At 36.4% G+C, this 25,593-nt stretch overlaps 1 protein-coding gene across 1 annotated transcript in view; it reads left to right on the top strand.

The window, feature by feature from the left end:
* Positions 1-1,991: 1,991 nt before the first annotated feature.
* Positions 1,992-25,593, top strand: part of LOC149775117 (uncharacterized) — a 43,979-nt gene continuing 20,377 nt past the window's right edge. The window contains exons 1-5 of the mRNA XM_089944294.1: positions 1,992-2,135; positions 6,459-7,658; positions 13,357-13,566; positions 19,392-19,534; positions 24,503-24,576. Coding sequence (XP_089800420.1) covers positions 6,471-7,658; positions 13,357-13,566; positions 19,392-19,534; positions 24,503-24,576 — 1,615 coding nt within the window. The 5' untranslated portion in view covers positions 1,992-2,135; positions 6,459-6,470. The remainder of the gene's footprint in view (positions 2,136-6,458; positions 7,659-13,356; positions 13,567-19,391; positions 19,535-24,502; positions 24,577-25,593) is intronic.

Here is a 25,593-nt window from a genome sequence, read left to right as displayed (position 1 = left end):
ATCAGAAGTCCAAAGTATTCCGAATGAACTCCAGTGGTATTCCGAATGAATTCCAATTTTCAATGTGCGGATGTATCAATACCACGGACGTGTTGATGTGCGAACAGTCTTAATGTATCAAAATGATATAATCCAAAATGTCTCTAAATGAATTCACAATTATCCCCAAAGAGTTTTTAGTCTGAAGGTATTATTAAACACTTTGTAATTCCAGCAAATAGTATAAATAAACAAATCCTCTCAAATTAAAACTGAACACAACTAAAGAAATGATTCCACTTTGGATGTTAATATAGGAATGAGTAATTCTAATATAAACAGCCATAATATAAAACCCTAAGCCATACTAAAAGGACCAGGATGAGGTTCATCTCAATGGACATTTCCATCAAACTGTAAACAAAATTCATTCGTTTCTGAAATCTTGCAGGGTCAGAATTAAGGCTGTATCTAGAACGCAAAACCAAGTAAAGATGTTTACCCACAAATAGTAAAATAATACTAAGTATATAATATGTTGTTTACAAAAATGAAATTAGTCATGTAGGCCCAAATTCCTACCCCCAATTTTGACAAAGTGTCAATCACACAAAACAAAATTATGTATACATTCCACATAATCATGGACAAAATACAGCATACAATACAGCCGCCACCCCAGCCCGCTTTCAAAAATAATAAAATCTCACAAACTCTGTATTTTTCATAGAATTATTTATATTGATTAACCAGTTCATCTAAATGAACTGTTTCGCCCTGGGAGAAACAACAAGATAGAATTCATGTATTCGAAAATCTCTGTATTATATTTTATTCTTTTCTTAATTTTTTCTATTCTCATATGGAATACCATACCTAACAAATTCAAATCCGAAAGCGACTTTTTAATATTTAAAATAGTATGTAACCGTGCTATACAAAAACGTTCCTGATGATCTTTCTGGTGATCGCAAATACTCCCTATCGGGATCAGTAACCAAACTGGCGTCCTCAAAAAAGAGCAGTAGGTCAATCACCTGATAGACAGTCCATTATGTTACTGAGGTAGAAGCACATAGTGCATATCATTATAATTTCATAAACACTCAATACATATTTCAAAGTCAAAATATGATACTTGGTCGTAACGAAATGCCGATCTCTATAAATACACTTTTATTTGGCACACCTGAACTCGCAACTGGGCAAAATTTGACTATTTTTAAGTTGATTCAAATGTGCATTAAGGATACGATTAACATTAATCTTCCGTATACACTAATTACCAATTAATAGTGAGTTAGTTGCATTACATACTAAATTCAATTCCTTCCATAGTTTGGTAACATCATCCTTTACTTGCCTTGGGTGTCTCTTCATTTTTCCTTGCTTCAAAACTGTATCCTTTAAATATCAACACACATAATTTGTTGCTTATATTTCCTTCTTATTCTTCTTGTACTTCTGCCGTTTGTCTTGTTTGATTAATTTGTTCGACTGTACGGGGAAGGGCTTATCTAATGTTTTGAGACCTTCATACCGGATACCCTTGATGCCGGATGGCCTTGATGCGCGGATGCCAGATATCCTTGATGCCGGATAACTTGATGCGAATACTCTTGATGTCGGATACTGCTGGATACTCTTGATGCCGGATACCTTGATGCCAATTCCCTTGTGCATAATCTAGCAACTTAAATTGTATAACAAAGTAAAAACAAAAAGCAAACACATATTCTAAACTTAAGTGGACAGAGGAGGCTTCATCCAAATAAAATACATGGAAATACAAATCCAGAAGGAAGAAATACATGGTATAGATGTTTCAAAGATAATTGCATTATTTATGTGCTTGTTATCGTGATATAATCAAAACTTGGAAATAAAGGACTGGCCAGAATCATTACGAAGAAACGTGCAAGTGTCTTATTATAGAAAAATTAGATCTCTAATAAGAATGTCAAATTTTAAATGAACACCGTTTCATGGAAGATTTGTGTCCCTTGGAAAAACATGTCCTCCACCTCAACTTGGTGTATAAATTATACAATAATATTGCGTCAAACTTAAGCAAATCTGAAAAGGCTTATTTTGTTTTGCACTAAAAATATCGTCATTATAAGGCATTTTCGTTCCAAAATATTGATGAACTGAGCGTAAGTGTGATAACTTAGAAGTGAACGGATGTTACACTTGCACATGAAACTGCATTTCATTTACGCATCATCCCGGTTGTAAATATTTAAATTGTTCGCCTAATATTTCCTCATGAGGTTTTGACGATTTAGGAATTGTAATTCACATTCATCTATATGGAAGAGGCAGGCAGTTACATGTACATTATAGGCAGTGTCATATGTATAAATTTTGTAATTTGTGAACAGAGCTGGGCCATGTATATTCCCCAGGGGAATACTAGTATCATTCTATCGGTATCTGGTCTTTATTTGAGTGTGCCAGTTTTATCGCAGAGAATCAGTGTCTAAGCATTTTTCACATAATCTGTTTTGACCAAGATGTTAACTTCACCTATATTCCCCATCTCCTTTCGTTCTTTCCGGAATACTTCATTTATACGTGTTCACTTTGGATGTAGAATCTCATCAAGATAATTTTCATTGTATTGTTTTAGTTCTTGTTGATCGACATGCTGGAGATTATATTATATAAATCATTTATTCTTTATATTCTGAAAATTTATTACTAGACAGATCAAGATAATGTTTTTGTTTTTTCATCTAATGGTTATAATTAGTCATGTTTTTCTACAAATAGGAAGAATATTTTTACAAGTTGTTTGGAAATGTGAAATTTTTTACCCACCCACCCCAAAACCCCATCTACAACATGTCCCCTCCCAAAAAAGTAGGTCAGTGTTTTTTTTTTTATTTGATGCAGGTATCATTAGAGTTAATCTATGCACGGATCTGAAACCATTTTGTGCTGCTGTCAAAACATGCACAAAGATCTTGATGAATTCAGAAACTTATCTGTTTGCATCTGCATTGCTGAAGGAGAGTCAACTATACAATATATTTGATAATTCTTTATTAAAATTTGAATGAATGTGTAAACCTGGCAGTCATACATTGTTGACATGGTGAAACATTTGTGCAGTGTGTAAAAATCAAACCAATATTAAAATTTCAAATGCTGACCCATTCAGTGGTATAGCAAGAAATTCTGCCCCCTCCCCACCTTGAGTCAGAGACCCAGTACCATTAATAAAAGTTGCTTGATATGAATTATGAGCCTCGACTGAACATAAGGTGCCCCTCCTCCACCCCCAGAGTGAAGGTTACTACACCAATTGTCCCATTATGTCTACCATATATGCTCACTTAACTGGACAGATCCAGAGCTGCCATGATTGTACAGGCAATCAGTGTAGGCTTCAGTAGAACAGTCAACATAGACCCTGATCTGCAGGTGCAATATGTGCAGACAGACCAGGGTCTGCATAGTTTGCAGTCAGACTTATAAGCAAGTACATATGGTCCTTGGGTTATGGTAATTACTCGTGCATAATTTTTAACTAATTTTTTGATCAAACTAATACCAGTCATGTCCTGAACTTCCAACTTCAGATGAATCTTTCTTGTTTTTATTTTTCAGTGTATTGCACAGTATTTAAAAATTCATTTGGTTTTAATCCCAATCATGCCATTTCTGCTATCTACCTGTCTTCGCTTTCTCCTTGTATCTGTTGAACATAGGTGCTGGATGTTTACTGTTGTCAAAATCTGCTTGACCTGAAAACTTGCTGTAGGTAACTAAACATTGTTATACTTTTTGGCTGCTTCACTAACAGATACCTGGTTTTTCTGTACTTCTCACTGCATGGCGTCTCAGTAGTTTGCTTACTACAGTATTTGAAAGAATCATACAACAGCAACCTTAATATTTTGTATTGATGAAAAAATGCAAATATACTTCTGTGCAATATATCCAGTGAAAATGGTTATTTATTATTATTAATACTGTTATTTGTGTTCTGCAGAGTTCCTCTGTCAGTATGTAGCATATGAAGTATCCTTTTATGTATCAAAATATTGTAGAATAATAAGTTTAGATACGAATGAAGCTTATATAACCTGACAATATAAAAACAGCTTTAGAATCCTTTAAAAGTCAGGAAACTTCTTAATGTGTGCAGATACATACATTGTTCCTCAACTGTGCTTTTTGTAAGGATACTTGGCATTCAACTGACTATGTAGTGACTCATTATTACCATAGCAAGGGGCATTTGATATCAACTGAATATTTAGTGACTCATTATTACCATAGCAAGGGGCATTTGATATCAACTGAATATGTAGTGACTCATTATTACCATAGCGAGGGGCATTTGATATCAACTGAATTATATTGTTTGTATTTATCTTAATAAACTAATGTTTGCACGGTAAAATATGTGAAAGATCTAACAGCCTTGTACTTGGACAATATGTGAAATATCTTAACATTAACAGCCTTGTACTTGGACAGTATGTGAAAGATCTAACACCTTGTACTTGGTCAGTATGTGAAAGCTCTAACAGCCTTGTACTTGGACAGTATGTGAAAGCTCTAACAGCCTTGTACTTGGACAATATGTGAAAGATCTAACAGCCTTGTACTTGGACAATATGTGAAAGAGCTAACAGCCTTGTACTTGGACACTATGTGAAATATCTAACAGCCTTGTACTTGGACAATATGTGAAAGTTCTAACAGCCTTGTACTTGGACAGTATATGAAAGTTCTGATAGCCTTGTACTTGGACAGTATGTGAAAGCTCTAACAGCCTTGTACTTGGACAATATGTAAAAGAGCTAGCAGCCATGTACTTGGACAGTATGGGAAAGCTCTAACAGCCTTGTACTTGGACAGTATGGGAAAGCTCTAACAGCCTTGTACTTGGACAGTATGGGAAAGCTCTAACAGCCTTGTACTTGGACATTATGGGAAAGCTCTAACAGCCTTGTTCTTGGACAGTATGTGAAAAAGCTAACAAGCTTGTACTTGGACAGTATGTGAAAGTTCTAACAGCCTTGTACTTGGATAGTATTTGAAAGTTCTAACAGCCTTGGACAGTATGTGAAAGAGCTAACAGGCTTGTACTTCGAATAAAAAAAAAACAAAGAAAGAGGAAAGGGAGAGAAGTAGGTTACAGAGGAGGGTAGGAGTATGTTAAAAAGAGATGGACAGTGTAAACTAAAATATTAGCAGTTTCATTTTCCATTGTCAGTTCATTGCTGGTTTACCTCCCCCACCCCACCCCCAATCTCTCTCTCTCTGTCTCTCTCTTGATACATGCCATATATATCATTTAGCAGGAGAGATATGTGGAAAGGAGCCTTGTTAATCCAGACTCAGTTTATCCAGAAACAACTCTGTCTGGACCTATTTCAGTGGGAACAGAATTCCTAGATGTTAATTTGCTCTGTTACTCCAGAATTCTGTATTCCAGATCTGGAAATCAACCTCTGGGACCCAAGTGTAAAATTACTATAAAATTTGTCATGATAATCCAGAAATGATCTGTCCAAGAATAAGAAAATGTTAAGAATTTTATACATTGGTCCAGATAACAAATTCATCCATACAGATTTTTAGATGTGTAAGTTTATCACTCTCTGATTGTCAAATTCTAGTGGTGTGTTACAGTTATAAATTGATCATGTAAACATGTGTGGAAAAACATAAAGTAGGGTGACCATATTGATTGTATGAACAATATCTGCTGCTGCTTGCCGACAGGTGTGTTGATAATTAAATAAGCACACTGGGATCAAATCAGCCACACTCGGACAAAATATATGGTTAATAAATTATGTTTGTTAAATCTCTTTGTTGTTTACCAATTCCAAGGAACAATCACAGTTTTTCTGTACAATAAAAGTTGATTGATTTAAGCTTTGGACAGTATATGCTTCATTTCAGAAAAATAACCGATGTCAATTTTGGACTCATTTGCAACTATGAGAGCTGCAAAATATGACATAAAAATGACTGAATTTTATTAGTTTACTATAATGCATTTAACTGCAATATATCAGTCTGTATTCGTAGTAATTTTAACATTACATGTATTATAGGGACACCATCAAGCAAGGTTAGATGATTAGAGATACCAGCCAGCATAGAAAAGATTTGCCAGTAATTGTTTAAACTTAGTTTTATGTACAAGTTATAATAAAGTGAAATAAACACAAGTTAGTTGGTGTATTCATTCCTTTAAACCATCATTAAATACACATGTACAGCCAGCAAGTACGTGTACACGTATACAACATGATGACATTGTAAAAAGAAATGTGCATGATTCATTTATGTGGAAAACTCGTTAATCTGGACACTTTCACTGGGAATGAAGATATTCGGATTAACTTGGTTCCACTGTATCTGTAATTTTTATTGCATAAGCCTTTTACAAATTTTATCGCTGCTTTTTTCCTTCTTTTATGTAAACTGTAAAAATATATTTGTTGCAGAGCATCAATAGGATGGATGTGGAGCAAGACTTCATTTCACCGAATCATTCATTTAGAATGCTTGAAGCTTTGTATGAACTGCAAAAGGGAGGACGACTTTGTGATGTCTATGTCACAGCCTTGGGCTCGACAATACCTGCACACCGTATAGTCTTAATGGTTGCAAGTCCAGTTTTGAAACACAAACTAGAAATCATGATGTCTGTAGGTAAAGGTTTTATCAACTTTGTTGGTGTTACACCTGATGTGTTGCAGGCTGTAGTCGATTTTGTCTACTCAGGAAAACTTCATGTTACTAACCAAAATGTTCATAATTTGTTACAATTTTGCTATGATTTGCAATTAAATGAAGCTGTAGAATTGTGCAGTAATTTCATCAGAACATTTAAAAGTGAGGATCAAAGCGAAAAAGAATGTCCAGATACTTTTCGTTTATCTGAATTGCAAGCAGATACAAGAGTGTCCAATGATAACAAACGTGATATGGATACTTCTGTAGATAGTAGTGACACTGAAGATCTAACCTCTTCATGGGAAGCAAGGACAAGTTCCTCGAAGAAATTAAGGAAAAGTTCCTCAATTACATGTCAAAAGACTTTGAAACAATCAGCATCCACAAATTCAGGGGTGACAACACGAAGCAGAAAGAGAACGAAAAGTAAAGAATTGGAACAAGTAAATAAATCCATGACAACTTTTAAATCAGATAAACAAAAGGCTAAAGTCAAACTTGAGAAGAAAAATATGGTTGTTAAAAAAAGAGATAAAGATAAAATTAAACGTCATTCTAATCATCATGAACAGAAAGAGATTTTTAAGGAGGTGGAAAACACATATAAATTAGAAAATAGCATGGAAGCAAATATTGAGAACTCCAAAAAGTATACAACATCAGTGAGATTGAACAGCGACAGTACTGCTAAAGATACATCTGATGTTAAAGATTCAAAACTGGACAAAATAACAAAGGATGAACTAGAAGCTCTCGATAGTGATACTGAAAGTTCTGGTTTACCACACTTTGATGATCGACAGGAAAAAAAGGAAGGAACTCCAAAAACAAAAAAACAATTGAGTTTTTCATGCCAAGCCTGTGAAAAAATTTTGTCCACAGCCAAGAGACTTGCATTCCATGAGTTCAGCAAGCATGGGATACCATATGATACCAAACGATACACAATGTTTGCCTGTGATGTAGAGGTATGTTATTTCATTAATTAAGATGAAACACATGACAGTTGCATGAAGATGAAAAACATGTCAATGCATGAAGATGAAAAACAGGTCTTTTGCATTGAGATGAAAAACATGTCAATTTCATTAATTGGGATGAAAAGCATGTAAATTGCTTTGAGATGAAAAATGTGTAAATTGCATTAATTTAGGTTAAACATATGTCAGTTGCATTAATTAAAATGAAAAACATGTAAATTGCAGTTTTAGGCACTGTTATTAATTACGTGCCTGAATTGTGCAGAGAATGTCATTTCAGTCTTATGTAATCTATGATTTTCTTTGGTATATTAACACATTGTTAAATGTTTCCACGCTGTGTTCAAAACCACTTTGAAAAGCAACATATCTTGTTTTTGTTTGTAGGACGCTGTTAAGATGATGCACAGTTAAGTGTAATAAATGGCAACATCGGGGGGGGGAATCACTTAGGAATAAATCTGGTACTGTAGTGAAATTGATTCCTTATTCAGATGAAGGAAGAGAGCCTTTTGAGGTGATAGACAAGAATTCAGGGTTACTTTAACTTGATTAGGAAACAAATATGTGGATACATGTAATTACATATAACGTATTGTACTTCTTAATGTTTTGTTGCTGCAGTATGGATGTAAAAGACACTCCTTCCTTTTCAAACTGTACCAATGAACCAGCTTGGAAATCACCACAGTTATCGTGATCATCAATATACCATATCTACTTTCTCATAAGACGAGTCCAACTGCAAACTAGACAGACCCAGATATCACTGGACAACAAATTTTTACAAAAGTCATGTTACTGAAATAAAATTAGTCAATTCTTATCAATTTTTATGTGCTGAACACGAATATGACAGTCAAATTGCAAAATTGGCTCTAGTTTTTTTGTAATCTGCAAGAAATTAATGTTTACATAACGAAATGCATTCCAATAGTAAAAGGTCAACTGTAATAGCCTACCTATAAAAAATCAAGTCATTGACTACATCTTATATTTCTTCGCCTGTCTCTTGTACAGCTGTTCGGGAGCATCTCTGAGGAGTGTCCAGCAGTAGTCAGCCAGCATTGTAGTGGACCATTTTCTCTGGTATCTTTGTTCCATTGTTGCGATATCTTGATGAAAACGTTCGCCGTGTTCATCACTAACAATACCACAGTTGCTAGGAAAGAAATCCAAATGGGAATGAAGGAAGTGAATCTTTAGAGACATATTGCAGCCAAGTTTCTTATACTTCATCAACATGTCTTCTACTAGTTCCTTATAGTTTTCTGCCCTAACATTTCCGAGGAAGTTTGTAGAAACTAGGCGAAAAGCATTCCATGCTTGTTTCGCGTCACCTTCCAGCAAGTTGTTGAACCGGTCATCTTTGAAAAGCTCTCGAATCTGAGGACCCACAAAAACTCCCTCTTTAATCTTTGCTTCGCTGAGTCGAGGGAATTTTTCATGCAGGTATCGGAATGCTGGCAAAGTCCGGTCAATGGCTTTCACGAAGTTCTTCATCAAACCTAGTTTGATGTGAAGGGGTGGTAGCAAGATTTTCTGAGCCTCAACCAGAGCTGGGTGTTGGATATTCTTCTCTCCAATGGCTACATTCTGCCTGTGAGTCCATTCCTTCCTCATGTAGCGCATTTCCCTTGCTCGGCTATCCCACTCGCATAAGAAACACATGTATTTTGTATATCCTTGCTGCAGTCCCATTAAAAGGGCAACTACCTTCAAATCACCACAGAGGTGCCAGCTGTACTTGTTATACTCAATGGAATTCAGTAGCTGCCTTAAGTTATCGTATGTCTCTTTCATGTGGACAGCATACGCTACTGGAATAGATGGAAGAATGTTTCCATTGTGCAAAAGCACAGCCTTGAGACTCAGTTTCGAAGAGTCCACAAATAGTCTCCATTCTTGTGGGTCATGAGTGATTTTTAAAGCATTCATGAGGCCCTCAATATCGGAACAGAATATCAGATTACTTTCCTTTCTGAAGAAAGGCTCCAATTGCTGGTGGCGCTTTCGATATGCAGTAATTGTGACATCTTCTAGAAGATTCCATTGTTGGAGTCTTGATCCTAGCAATTCTGCCTTGTTCTTTGATAAGTCCAAATCACGAATCAGGTCATTTATTTCTTCCTGTGTTATTCTGTGTGGGGTTGATGATGCACCGCAGTGAAAATCTGGATCACTGCATGCTGATGGACCAGGAGAAGAACAGGTCGACTCACCTTTGTCTTCGTCAGATGAATCAAGAGAATATTCTGCTGGAGGTTCTGGAATAGGAAGTCCCTCACCATGTGGAACTGGTCTCAATGCAGACGGAATGTTTGGGTAGACTATTCTCGACTTCTTTCGCTTCGTTATTCCGCCGGAAAGAGGAGGAACCAAGCAGAAGTAACAGTCATTTAGGTGGTTGCTTGGCTCCCTCCACACCATTGGGACTGCAAACGGCATTGATGACCTTTTGCAATTCAACCACTGTGAAAGCTGTGTTGTACATGTAGCACAGCATATATGCGGAGCCCAAGGCTTGTCTTGGTCACCAACCTTGCATCAGAAGTAAAGATGATATGCCTTCTTCACTTGAGAATTGATACTTTTCTTCTGGTTGGCAAATGTCACTTCCCCACAAATATAGCAAAAATTGTCCGCGGTATTAACACACTTTCGAGGCATTACTGTTCTTTATTGCACGTAAATGGATAAAATAATAAGTTTTATGTAACAGTAGCTTGAACTGTCTCGCACAACGTCTAAAATATTTTAAATGCTGAACCTATCTGATTGGGCTTTATATAGTACACTGCTTACGTCAGCTTCAGCAGCCGCCTGGCATTAGTATAATAGGCCTACACATGTATAGTACACTGCTGACATCAGCTTACTTCAGCAGCCGCATGGCATTAGTATTGCATTGCATCAGAAAATGATGCAATCAACTGTGGATGATGTGAGCATGATGGTATTATGCAATGTTACATCATTATTCCGGATGTTGCTGCAGTCCTACTGGAGAAATTTACACAGTGAAACATAGAAAATGAGGTATATGAATATCTTCAAAACGAGAGCCAATACAAATTTTTCACGGTTATATTCGTGTTCGGCACACCAAAATACTACAGATTAGGGCCTTTTCAAGTCAGTAATGATTTCACTGTTGACCAGTGTATGCTGTCACATAGAATAAACAGGATAGACCCTGGTCTACAATCACATTATACTGTGGCAGATCAGGCTCTATCTTGTTTGCAGTTTGATTCGGCTTCTACGCAAGTAAATACAGTATATGAATAGAAATGTCCAAGTTAACAATAGCCATTTTTTTTTTAAATTTTGGAGAAATGAGGAAAAGAATAACTGTTGTATCGCTGATTTAATAAATAATGATGGGCAGCTGTTATATTTTGAATCTTGTGAGGAAAAATAGCAAGTAAATACAAATTATCATTGATTTAATAAATAATGATGGGTAGCTGTTATATTTTGAATCTTGTAGGGAAAAATAGCAAGTAAATACAAATTATCGCTGATTTAATAAATAATGATTGGTAGCTGTTATATTTTGAATCTTGTAGGGAAAAATAGCAAATAAATACAAATTATCATTGATTTAATAAATAATGATGGGTAGCTGTTATATTTTGAATCTTGTAGGGAAAAATAGCAAGTAAATACAAATTATCGCTGATTTAATAAATAATGATTGGTAGCTGTTATATTTTGAATCTTGTAGGGAAAAATAGCAAATAAATACAAATTATCGCTGATTTAATAAATAATGATTGGTAGCTGTTATATTTTGAATCTTGTAGGGAAAAATAGCAAGTAAATACAAATGACCATAAAAACACGAATTATCTTGCATACCAAGGAATTATAAATGCAATTGAGAGCTTCCTAGCCCATTAAATATTCCTTTTGGACATCCAGTTTTCTCAGACTGTGCATTCTGTTGATCCTCTTTAATTAGCCCTGGGCTAATACCAGTTTTTGAAAGTGAATTCAGTGGTTGCTCCCCAATATAAGTTATGGTAAAACAAATGTAATTACTTGACCAGAAATAAAGAATTTTCATATGAAAATGTAAGGAAGGAGGTTTATGGCTTTAAAATGTAATTGATTTGCTTGCATATAGTGACTTTATGCCCACTGGTAGACTCCCTCTTTTCTTACATGGACCCTCAGCTGTACTTAAAAGACTATTAATGTGTAGAGACTATGGGCCTGTGATTCTCATCGTCAAAGGCCCAGAGAGTTCTGGCAATTAAAGCAAAAGAAAAAATGTAATGGAATAGATCGTCCATTTTTAGAACTGTTTGTTCCATACAAGTTAAAAACTAAAAATTACAGGTAAGAAAGGATGTCAGAATGTTGATAAGACCACATAAATTGGTAGTTCGTGAAATAATATGGTTCACTAAAAAGGAAATATATATTTATGTTTATGAATGGCACTTTACATCAGAGCATATCAAATTATGAAAACTAAATTGCTTTGGTTTCAGTTTTATATCACTCACAGAAATTCCTTCTTTAATTTGACATAACTGTGTGTGATGACTTTTTTCATGCTATTTCTGAAGAGATCATACTGCATTCTGGGAATGTGAAGTAGGTCAGAATAGTTTGTCAAGAACCAATATATACATTTATACCACATACATTAAAAATAACATGGCATTTAAAGTGTTGGTATAAAGTAAATTGATATTCCAATACTATTGGTATATCAAATTGTGATCCGCCCATGGCCCATCTAATACATCTGTCTAGTTATCTAATTTATTTGTTTATCTGCATGCATGTATACATGTTTTTTCTATTTAACTTTACTGGTTATAGACCAGAAGAGCTTGTGGTATGGTCCATTGTCTGTCCATCTGTTTTCCATTGTCTGTCCATCTGTTGTCCATTGTCTGTCCATCTATTAGCATGAGTTTGTTATCATTACTCCTCCTAGACTACTTGGAGAATTGCCTTAAAATTTTACATTCTCACTCATCCCATTGTCCACTTTGTCCGAAATGAAAGTTATTCTACTTGGATATCCATATGGCCATCATGAAAATCTCGTTATTGCTTCTGAATGGATGGCCTTATCATCATTGGGTTTTGACTATAAACTTACTACGCTGTCTAGTTTGTCCCAAGTGAAAATAGAGCCAATCTTATGGATATGACAGCAATCATTTTGAAAATCTTACAATTGCAACATCCCTTGAATGGATGGTCATATCAACATGGGGTTTTCACCAGAAGGCTGGGAACCATTGATCATTGATGAATAAGTGTACACAACTTATTATAATTCCCAAACATTACTTGTCAGTGTGTTTTATTCTCTCACAATAAGAATATGTTTGATAATGGAGAAGACATTTTTAATCCATAATAGGTTACACTTATTGTAGAAATTAAATTTTAAAATAGTATAATTTTTTAAACTACATGTAATGCAAATACACAGAAAGTCTATCGTTTTCACTCGGCCTCTCTGTTTTCTTTTCTTCTTGTTCTAGCCATTTTGTAATAAGGTATTGATTTAAATAACTTGCTTTTTATTTCAATGTAATTTCACATGCTGTGGAGTGAAATAGATGTTCAATATTGTACATTGATGAACCCAAGACACCTTGGCATCACATTTCGAAAATAATGCAGAAAGAAATGGATATTTACTCTTTTCCAGGGCTGTATTTATGTGGCTGCCAATAAACACAATCTTCTCACCCATCAAAAGAGCCGTCATGGCAACGAAAGACCGCATACTTGTGAATTCTGTGGGAAGAGTTTCAAGCTACCCAACGTACTGGCCACACACCGCAATATTCACACCAATGCCAAGATTTACCAGTGTCCTGACTGCCCAGAAACATTCAACCAACAAGCTGGCTTGGACGTAAGTCAGTCAAATCCTACTAATCAACATTTCATCCATATTGCAAACTGTATATGCAGTAATTTCTGCTTGGTTTAATTTTCTCTTGCTCAAAATCAAAGAAATCTGACTATGTTAAATAATTGTCAATAGTTGTCTATCAAGGTTAACTAGATTTTCACTGTTTTCCCATAAAATTTAACAGAGTTAATGCCCTTGTTTGATTTTACTTTGCATTTCTATTGCATTATAATAATTTCAGCACAGTTACTTTTGAAGGATGCCATGGATTCAAACCAAATTTAATGATTACCATTGTTATATTTCTTTTTCACTATTTTCTGACAGTTTTATGTCCCTGCTTTTTACTGAAATATCCACCCTTGAGTTGCATTAAGTTTTTGGGTGTATTTTTGTCGCATTTTTTTCTAGATTTATTTCCACCCAGTTTGGTTAACTGTCAAGTTACTATTAGCTTACAGATTAAGAAAGACAGCAATTCTTTTTAACCCTACCCAAGTTCATCAATGGTAAAGTGCAGGGCTTAAAATTGGGGTCATTGTTATTGAGCTTACATAAATTCTATGATCCTGAAAATCAGTTTAGTTTCCAATTCAACATCACCTCCAGAGAATAACAAGTTGAATGAATTTCACAAACAAGACTCACTGAAATTTGAAAGTTCATATTCATTTTCTGTATCTGATTCATCGTCGGACCTAGATACATAAGAGTTAGTCTCTGATCTAATGTTCCTTGATCAAGCTTGATGGCAACTCCTTTCTGTCTGGTGGGTTAACAAGCACCCATGATTGCTCGGACTGAATAGCGTTAGTACAGTTACTGCTACTATAGCTTTGCTTTCCTTTATCTTGGGCTCCTAGTCTCCAGTTCAAGCTAATTATTTTTTCCACCAATTGAGGGCCAAATTGAAAGATTATGATCCAAGCCTTTGTTGTTGTTGTTGTTGTAGGTTGTAACACCATTTTTCATCACAAGATAGGCTATACATGGTGGACAGTATAACTGGTGGAAGAAGAACCCTGGAAAACCCGGGAAGAACCACCATCCCATGAAAAGCTACCAGCAAGCTTTCTCATGTACCCATGTAAGCCCAGCCTGAGACTCGAACCCCTGCACACAGAGGTGAGATGGCAGTTATCCAGAACAGTGAGCGCTTTAGACCACTCTGCCACTTGAGGCTTGGTCACAACCAACATATGAAATATCTTCCTCATTTTTTTTCTTCCTTTGGACTCATGTGTAATGCCTGTATTACTTATTGAAATTTGGCTTTGTTGTCATCTTTAACATCTATTTTGCCAATCATTTGTAAAATTCTGGTCTATTGAGTCAGCCCATTTGACCATTACTGGTTGGTCAATACAGCTAGCCTGATACTCAGTATACCTTTTTAATGATCCATATTGAAATCACTGTTTGGGGCCAGTACAAAAGGTTAGTTTCATATTTACAAAACTGTTTTGGCAATAAACACCATTACATACCAGATGTGTGGAATAACACCTCTCCACTTCTCCTGCAGAAATTTATTGTACCTCGTTCATTGCAGAATTTATTGTACCTTGTTCATTGCAGAATGTTATTCAGTTAACACAATAAACAGATCATTTAATCTTGAAAGGAAATGGTATCTTATGTTTTGAATGGATATATCTGACATGACTTGATTCCTACTATCTTATGTTTTGGGTGGATATATCTGACATGACTTGATTCCTACTATCTTATGTTTTGGGTGGATATATCTGACATAACTTGATTCCTACTATCTTATGTTTTGGGTGGATATATCTGACATGACTTGATTCCTACTATGACAGTTGCCTAAATAAAATTGTATTGCTTCAGTGGTATAGTGATGGCTGGGTGTTAAATGAATCTTTTGCGAAATTTATTGACATCTGGTCTGTATATTAGGATTAATATTAGGATTAATATTTAGCCCAGTAAGAGGAAGGTTGTTCGAGTTAAGTTGCAAGAGATACCATCTGTACTTGCTTATAAGACGAATCCAAGTGCAAACTGCACAGACCCTGATCTGCCATCTCATAATGCACCAGCAGATGTGGATCTGTGCATTTTGTTAGGAGTAATCGATAGAACACCCTGATCTGCAGACACATTATGATACAGCAGATCAGGATCCAAATTGTTTGCAGTTGGACTTCACTTAAAAGCAAGCATATACAGTTGTAATTTCTGCATGCATTCACCTCTACCAGCTTAATCATATGAGTAAGCATGTGTGTGTGTGATTTGGATTTTTAACGTAGCTTTAACAATTTTTCAGTCATATAGCTACGATGTCTGCAGCGTGGCAGCTTATAGTGATGTCCAGCACTGAGGCATCATGCTGCAGACATGTGGCACGATGTCCCACCCAGTCACATTATCCTGACACCAGGCCGACCAGTCCTAACACTAACCTCTTAATGCTGAGCGCCAAGCGAGGTAGCTGTTACTACCATTTTTGTAAGTCTTTGGTATGACTTGGCCTGGGATCAAACCCACGACCTCCCGCATCCGAGGCGGATGCTCTAACCACTAGGCCACCGGAGCGGTCATGAGTAAGCATGTATAACACTAGTATCATGGTCATCTTATTGAATGACCACACTGACTAGTGTCCACCTGCTTTTTAAGGATAGAATCGCATGTCATCAATGACTTTGGGTTCAGGAGTATCCTTCTGAGATGCCCCCTGCCACATATACATACACACACACACATGAATAGCATAATAATGTAAAAACTGTCAATTTACTTCTTGCAAGTGGCCACATGGACTTTATAGGTAGAAATCTTATGAATATTTGTTGATTTCTAAATTCAGCAAATTTATATATGTACGAGCATCCTAATAAAATAACTTTAATCCATACAGACACGTACCATCTATACTTGCTTATAAGACCAACCCTACTCTGCATTAATAATTGTTAACTAACTAATTAATAACTTTAATCCATACCAGTTGGGATGAAATGTGATTATCATTACACTGTGAGTTCCTTTGTTGTTACTGGCTTTTATTATCCCGATAATTATCAGGATGGCAAAAGCAAATGACCAGGTGGCACAGTATTGTTCAGTTTATGTCAGCGTGATGTCTGGTACAAGCAAAAATAGTTTGTTAGCGTTTGTGCATTCTCTCATAGATAATGAAATGTACTTAAAAGATTAGTAGCCTAAAACCAACTGACCGCTAAGTAGTTTAGGCATCTACCTGGGACGTGGTAGGTCACAGCTTTGAACCCTGGCTGACCATAACAAAGAGCTATAAAAAATGGAACTGAAGCTGCCTCGCTTGGCACTTAGCATTAAGAGGTTAGTGTTAGGACTGGTCGGCCTGGTGTCAGGATAATGTGACTGGGTGGGACAAGATGCTTCATATCTGTGCATGATGCCCCAGTGCTAGACATCAAAATAAACTGCCACACTGCAGACGTTGTAGCAATATGATTAACATTGTTAAGCTATGTTATAAATTCAAAATCACACACCCAGACTAAAACCATTCACTCACATGGCAAGTTTACTTTTGTAAGCACTCATCATCTTGTGTAATAATTTTTGTAAGCAATGATCATCTTGTGTAATAACTTTTGTAAGCAATGATCATCTTGTGCAATAACTTTTGTAAGCAATGATCATCTTGTGTAATAACTTTTGTAAGCACTGAGCATCTTGTGTAATAACTTTTGTAAGCACTGGATATCTTGTGTAATAACTTTTGTAAGCACTGGGCATCTTGTGTAATAACTTTTGTAAGCACTGAGCATCTTATGTAATAACTTTTGTAAGCACTCAGCATCTTGTGTAATAACTTTTGTAAGCACTGGGCATCTTGTGTAATAACTTTTGTAAGCACTGGGCATCTTGTGTAATAACTGCCAACAAAGGAGTTTAGTTACAGCCAGATTTTACTGACAAGGTGCTTTTGCATCATTATTTATTATTTTAAATAGCTTTGATATAAATTGTATCACATTGATTCCATACCATGCATTTTGATTTTCAAATTAAATATTGAACATTTTAAAAATGATATAGGCCATTCATATGTGATACATAATTATAATTCACATCTGTGTGATTCCCATCTAGAAATTCTACCCGTCTTATATGTCCTCATTCATGTTGCAGAAGGAGTGGTCTTATAAGAGGGGGACCACTGTTCAAGGATTGATTCATGTCTGAAAGACTGTACTCCCTGCCAGTACCAGTTCACTGCCATTATGTAAATTTCCTCATTCACCAATTGTTTTTAGAGGTTCGAGTCTCAGATTCAGCCAATGTAGGTATGTGAGAAAGCATGCCAGTAGCTTCTCGTGGGTCGGTGGTTCTTTCTGGGGTTTTCCCGGGTTCTTCCTCCACCATTAATACTGGCCGCCATATATAGCCTATCGTGTGCTGAAAAATGGCGTTAAACCCCACAACAACAACAACAACAATTGTTTTTAGACAGACATTCCTTGAATAGACTCATTTTTGTTTTGTGCAGTATATACCTTTACTAGAATTAATTGCCTTTTCAAAATATCAAGATCCCAGAGTTGCAAATTCTTTTTGTTAAAACCTTTTGTGATTGATTCAAGCAAATAGGTTCTACTAATTAGTCCGTAATATTAATCAGCCCATTGGGAGATTATTGCAAAAGAAATTAGTAATAATTGTATTTTGGAAGGGATGGGAGGTAGGTTCACAAATCACAAATATGTGTAAGATTTATTTATAGTCGAGAAATATTCCCATCCAATGAAAATGATAACCTATCAATGTTCTGTCATTGATTTTGGCTATTCTACCATAGTTTTGTTGACAATGAACCATTTGCACTGGGTCCAGTATGCTCAATCACATACCTGTATACTGATAACCCATCCCTAACTGGGTCCAATCACATACCTGTATACCACTCCGCTGGCCTAGTGGTTAGAGCGTCTGCTTCGGATGCGGGAGGGCGTGGGTTCGATCCCTGGCCAAGTCATACCAAATACTTACAAAAATGGTACTAACAGATGCCTTGCTTGGCTGAAAAATTGTTAAAGCTACATTAAAAATCCAAATCACACACACACACATACTTGTATACTGATAACCCTTCCCTAACTGGACCCAGTCACATAACTGTATTCTGATAATCCTTTCCTAACTTGACCCAGTCACAGACCTGTATATTGATAACCCTTCCCTAACTAGACCCACATACCTGTATACTGATAATCCTTCCATAACTGGGCTCAGTCACATATCTGTATATTGATAACCCTTCCCTAACTGGACCCAGTCACATACCTGTATACTGATAATCCTTCCCTAACTGGACCCAGTCACATACTTGTATTCTGATAACCCTTTCCTAACTGGACCCAGTCACATACCTGTATAATGATAACCCTTTCCTAACTGGACCCAGTCACATACCTGTATACTGATAACCCTTCCCTAAATGGACCCAGTCAAATATCTGTATTCTGATAACCCTTTCCTAACTGGACCCAGTCACATACCTGTATACTGATAACCCTTCCTTAACTGGACCCAGTCACATACTTGTATTCTGATAACCCTTTCCTAACTGGACCCAGTCACATACCTGTATACTGATAACCCTTTCCTAACTGGACCCAGTCACATACCTGTATACTGATAACCCTTTCCTAACTGGACCCAGTCACATACCTGTATACTGATAACCCTTTCCTAACTGGACCCAGTCACATACCTGTATACTGATGACCCTTCCATAACTGGACCCAGTCACATACCTGTATACTGATAACCCTTCCCTAATGATTTCACTTGTAATTAAACTTCAGATCCATATCAAGAGGAGGCACAAGGGCCAAGAGTGTTGGGGAGAGTTGTGTCATCTTTGTTCTGAGAAATTTCTACAGAAGTCAGAGCTGTGCTGGCACTTGTTTAAAGCTCACCAAGTACCACTGCCAGACAGATATAAAGTGTAGGTAAAGCTTTAAACATGGCATGAATGTCTGAAAACTTGATTAATATTTTAATATATCATGAAATTCCAAACTAAACACACCACAACATGCATAGAAACATGGGCTGGTTACATAAATGTTAATTATTCTAAGAAGAGTAATGAATTGACATAAACTGCTGAACACTGTGTTTTTCTAATACTGATTTATCTTGGGGTTTTTTGTGGGGGGGTTCTTTTGTTTCTTCTCTTTATTACTTCTTTTTTCAATTGCAAATATTGTTTGATAAAAATTGACAAAATTTTGACCTAGAAATCACATGTGAGACCTGTCACCAGGGCAACATATGACACAGCAAGTCAGTATTTCTGTAACGTGCAAAAGCTTGGCCAGCCATATTTTTATTAGGTTTGCAGTATATAGTCACATATTGCATAGGGTTAGATTTTTAAAGAAAAAGAATTTTCCCAGTTTTATTCACTGGTTATACTATTTAAAAAAGACCTTGTATTTCTTAAGTATTGTTCTTAAGAACTTTTATTCTTGTTATTTTGCTGTATGATTGATTGGGTTATAGTATGTGGTATGGAGTATAGAGCTTGGCCTTATTTCAGATGTGCACCTATGAAAAAAAATGCTAGCTCCACATGGTTTTTTTACTTCCAGGACTTAGAGGTAAATTGTAAAACAAAAGCTGATAACTTGTTTTTGACATTTTATATATTTCATAATCCATTCATTGCACTTTCAGAAGCTGGTATTGTCTAGTCTGGCAAAATTAATTTCCCTATTTTAATAATTGCTAAAGACAGTGTTCTTTAGACTAATTCAGGCTGATTTTTCTAGCACGAGTGAAGTGATTTTGATTAGCTGTGTGCTTCAGTCGTGTACATATTACACAAGTACAATAGGAATTTTAAAGTACATCAAAGTTACATAGAGGTATGCCAACATTCTCTCCATTGTGTATGTTGCAAATGCAAACAACTTCACCTTACACCTGTCACTCTTGTAATATCTGTAGCACCCTATTAACCACATTGCAAAGTAAGGGAAGTAACTTGACCATAAAAAATAACAGGTTTAGGTTATGCAGAATTATTCCCCTTTTTAAAGATTCAAAGGAGATACATATTAAGAATTCAACTTGAGAATATAACCTGCACACATTTCAAAAGACGTATAACGTTTAGCAAAATAATTCATCTGAGGGATGCAAATAAATAATTTGTAATTTATAACTGAAGAAGAAGTATAAAATAGAAATAGGGTACAGAATTTTGATGTGACATGTGTTGCATTTATTCCACAAATGTTATACTTACTTCATGTTGCCCATGTTAAATAATTTTGAAACACCATATATGAGGCAAATTATTTCCATTTGAATGGAGATAGGACCACATATGTACTGTGTAAAAATAAACTCGTTTAGTTCATAAAAACATTTAAGACACCACTGTGATCTTTGTCATACAGTATTCTCAATATCATTGAAAATATCTAACTGTTGTTACTATCGTGTGATAACAGAGACATAAAAAAAACTAATTCATCGCTATTGAACATTAAGATCAATATGTCAAAGCTGTATTGATTGGTTGGAGATTAACAGGATGCCATTTTTCCTTTTTCATCAAAGATTTTAAAACACATTAGAGGACTCCCCAAATGAATATACATCAGCATGAAAGATTTAAAATGACAATTGTTTTGCCTCCATAATCTGCAGTTTTAGTGAATGAATATTCATGATTTGGGTACTTTCAATTTTTGTATCCTTTGTTACATCCATAAAGAAAAAAATTCTTTCCCATCCAACTTTCAGGAATCACCCATGGTATCATTAAATACAGTTATTCTTCCAATAAGTTGTTGCCATTCATATTTTTGTGTGTGGAATAAATGGGATGTCAAACCCACCATCCCCCTTGTACTATAGTTTGTGAAGTATATGTTACGATGCAGCATCTAATAACAAGATGGTTGATTGTATGTGACAACTTTCTTCTTTATTTTCCAGAAATAATTAATATTTGATCTGAAATGAAATATGGGCTTGTATGATCACAGTCTTTGATGAAAAACCATGGATATCAATGATTTAATTTGCATCCCATAGTGAGACAAACAACCAAATTTCAATAGGATTTAGCCTACCATAAACTTTCTCACTGCATGTCATGAGAGATGGCTGAGTGGAGGTGACCTGTTTGCTTTTAGCTGCATCCCTTGTCACTGGAGTAGAGGATCCTAGTTCTGTAGTTAGTTGAGAAGCAAATGGTCACAGTGCACTACTTTGGCCTCAGCTTGAGTCAGATGGGTGGTCAGAAGTGCCTAATCTGAACAATCAGCTGGTCATTCCAAGCTTAGGGTGGCCAAATCATTCCAAGCTTCAATGCCAAATTAATGACTTTCAGTTTTTTTGATTTACATAGCTTTCAAGGTCACCATTGTGGTTAAAGCAACATGGTGTTGATCTTCAGACCTTAGAGAGGACATTGTCTCTCAGGATGGTGGAAAGGGTCAATTGAATAAAGTTTCTTCTTTACTTGAGTATATCACCCTGTAAAACCCTGACAGGAGAAACAAATGAGCATGATTCTCTGTCCCCTTGAATGGCTTAGCAGTGGGTGGGTTGCACAAGTGACAATACTAATATTACATTATGGGAAAACCAACCAAATCTTCAACCATTAGTGTAAGACCTGGTCTCAAAAGAAGCAGAATAATTCACTCAGCAACTTGGATGAGGAAGCTCATCCAAGTCACAAAAATTGGTTATGATTTCTCAAAAATGACCCAACCACTCCAGTGTCCTAGTGGTTAGAGCATCCACCTCTGATGCAGGAGGTAGTGGGTTCAATCCCCAGCCGAGTCATACCAAAGACTGACAAAAATGGTACTAACAGCTGCCTCGCTGGGCACTCAGCATTAAGAGGTTAGTGTCAGGACTGGTTAGCCTGGTGTCAGGATAATGTGACTGGGTGGGACATCATGCTATATGTCGGCGGCATGATACCCCAGTGCTAAACATCACTACAAACTGCCACATTGCAAACATCATAGCAATATGACTGAAAAATTGTTAAAGCTACGTTAAAAATCCAAATCACATCACATCAAAAATTAACCAAGCAATCACCTTTTGTGAAAGCTAAAGTACTTAGGGGCTTGGTTGGAGGACCAAAACGTTCTAAAGAAAAGAATTCATTTCAAGCCAGCTACATTAATAGTGTAAAGCTCACTTTCACAATCTACTTAACGCAAAGCAGATTGTGAAAATACACTGTACCATAAAGGTATATTAAAACAAATCTCTCAACTCATCAAGAGATGTTGTTTGATCTAGAGATTTTGATGGCTGCTGTGAGGCTGAGATGCTCAAAATCTCAGCTCTCAGATTATCTTACAATGGAAGTGGATCAACATAGAATTTAACAGCAAGTTGATTCCAATGAACATTTATATCCTGACATTTGAGTCTGCCACTTTTCCTACATTGATCAAAGCTAGGTTTTTGAACTTCCTTGTCAACTCTATCATTTCTAATCCTTTGTGGTGTTTTATAATTGGCAGAAATATGGCTGTTATAATGATTGTTACAAGAGGAAACCATTCTTTGCCTGGCAGAACATTTCTCATACTCTAGACACTGCCCCTGTGTGCCTGGCAGAATATTTCTCATACTCTAGACATTCCCCCGTGTGCCTGGAAGAACATTTCTCATACTCAAGACACTACCCCTATGTGTCTGGCAGAAGATTTCTCATACTCTAGACACTGCCCTTGTGTGCCTGGCAGAACATTTCTCATACTCTTGACACTGCCCCTGTGTGCCTGGCAGAACATTTCTCATACTCTAGACACTGCCCCTCTGTGCCTGGCAGAAGATTTCTCATACTCTAGACACTGCCCTTGTGTACCTGGCAGAACATTTCTCATACTCTAGACACTGCCCCTGTGTGCCTGGCTGAACATATTTCATACTCTAGAGATTGCCCTGTGTGGAAACTAGAGGAGATTCTCTGTGCAAAAACAGGAGAAGGCTTCAGCTTTCATGAGGCCAAGAAATTTATGGAAGCAACAGATTGTTTAATACAGGTGTGAGATCCTGTGCCAGCACAGCTAAAGTAGGAAAGAATCTTTCCACAAATACTGTCGGTACTGTGGCGTAAAGGAATGGTGTTTCTGTTTTTAGTATGGGTGTTATGTTTAATTACTAAGAGCAAAGAAATCTGTGACATTAAAAATGAACCCAGAGAAATTCACAAGTTGATAAAGACTAATCATATGGTAAAATTCAAACCTGCAACCTTCTGGTCACATATTCAGTGCCTTAACCACTGAATCTTTGTAGCTCTCTCTGGTGATGATCTCAGTGATGTCCGATATGATTCCAGGGACAGTGTCCAAGAGGACAAGGACAGACTCAGGAATCCATGCTGACTGCAGTGACTAACTTCCCATGTATTGCCAAGTAAGAGTATATACTTTATGAGGAATCCATGCTGACTGCAGTGACTAACTTCCCATGTATTGCCAAGTAAGAGTATATACTTTATGAGGAATCCATGCTTACTGCAGTGACTAACTTCCCATGTATTGCCAAGTAAGAGTATATACTTCATGGATGGGTTAACGAATTTCTAAGTTTATTAATTATGGCCAAATCTTCAGAGGGCCTAGAGGAGATTTGGTGGGTCAATGCTGGTTGTATAAATGGCCTGTCCTTTGTGTCGCAAAAAAGTGATCCCATTTTTATATATATATATATATATATATATATATAGGAATGAAGATAGATGAGACTGACATCAATAAATACTGTATGCGTTAATATTTTCTTTCCTGACTGGAGTTCAAAATGTGTGAATTTGCACTGACAAACTGACATATGTGAAACTGCCCAGGTGAGTAGCATCAGGCCACATGGACCTCTTGTTTAAATTCACAGTGTGATTTTTGTTAAATTTTATTTACAGGTACACCTGTGAGATGTGCGCCTACCAGACAAAGAGTAACCAGGATCTGGAGAGGCACAAGAATGCACACCAAGGTCTTAGAACAATCACAGTCTAGTATTGCTAAAACAATGCACACCAATGTCTTAGAACAATTACAGTCTAGTATTGCTAAAACAATGCACACCAAGGTCTTAGAACAATTACAGTCTAGTATTGCTAAAACAATGCACACCAAGGTCTTAGAACAATTACAGTCTAGTATTGCTAAAACAATGCACACCAATGTCATAGAACAATTACAGTCTAGTATTGCTAAAACAATGCACACCAAGGTCTTAGAACAATTACAGTCTAGTATTGCTAAAACAATGCACACCAAGGTCTTAGAACAATTACAGTCGAGTATTGATAAAACAAGGCACATCAGATTCTCAGAACAATTACAGTCAACACAGATTAGGGTTGAGAAGTCTTTGCACCATACAAAAGCACTAGCTTTTAAGGCTAATTACAGGTGTTACTAACTAAATGCATTTCAGAAAGACTATGTTTATCTAATGATTATATGTGATCCACTGGATTGCGAAAGCCTGGTCAAAGATGACATCTGGTACAATCAAGAAGTGCTTTTAAGTTGCCAGTTTCCCTGTTAATACACACAATGATAATGTTAGTGAGGATGATGAGGACAATGATAATGTTAGTGAGGATGATGAGGAGGACAATGATAATGTTAGTGAGGATGAGGAGGAGGACAATGATAATGTTAGCGAGCATGATGAGGAAGACAATATTCCTAATTAATACAGACAATGATAATGTTAGTGAGGAAGAGGAGGAGGACAATGATAATGTTTCATGAGGATGAGGAGGAGGACAATGATAATGTTAGTGAGGATGAGGAGGAGGACAATGATAATGTTAGTGAGGAAGAGGAGGAGGACAATGATAATGTTTCATGAGGATGAGGAGGAGGACAATGATAATGTTAGTGAGGATGAGGAGGAGGACAGTGATAATGTTAGTGAGGAAGAGGAGGAGGACAATGATAATGTTTCATGAGGATGAGGAGGAGGACAATGATAATGTTAGTGAGGATGAGGAGGAGG

This window comes from Sinohyriopsis cumingii, chromosome 19 (genome assembly GCF_028554795.1).
Source record: "Sinohyriopsis cumingii isolate HCF-2022 chromosome 19, ASM2855479v2, whole genome shotgun sequence".
NCBI classification, from domain to species: Eukaryota; Metazoa; Mollusca; class Bivalvia; order Unionida; family Unionidae; genus Sinohyriopsis; species Sinohyriopsis cumingii.
This window is presented reverse-complemented; position numbering and strand designations above follow the sequence as displayed.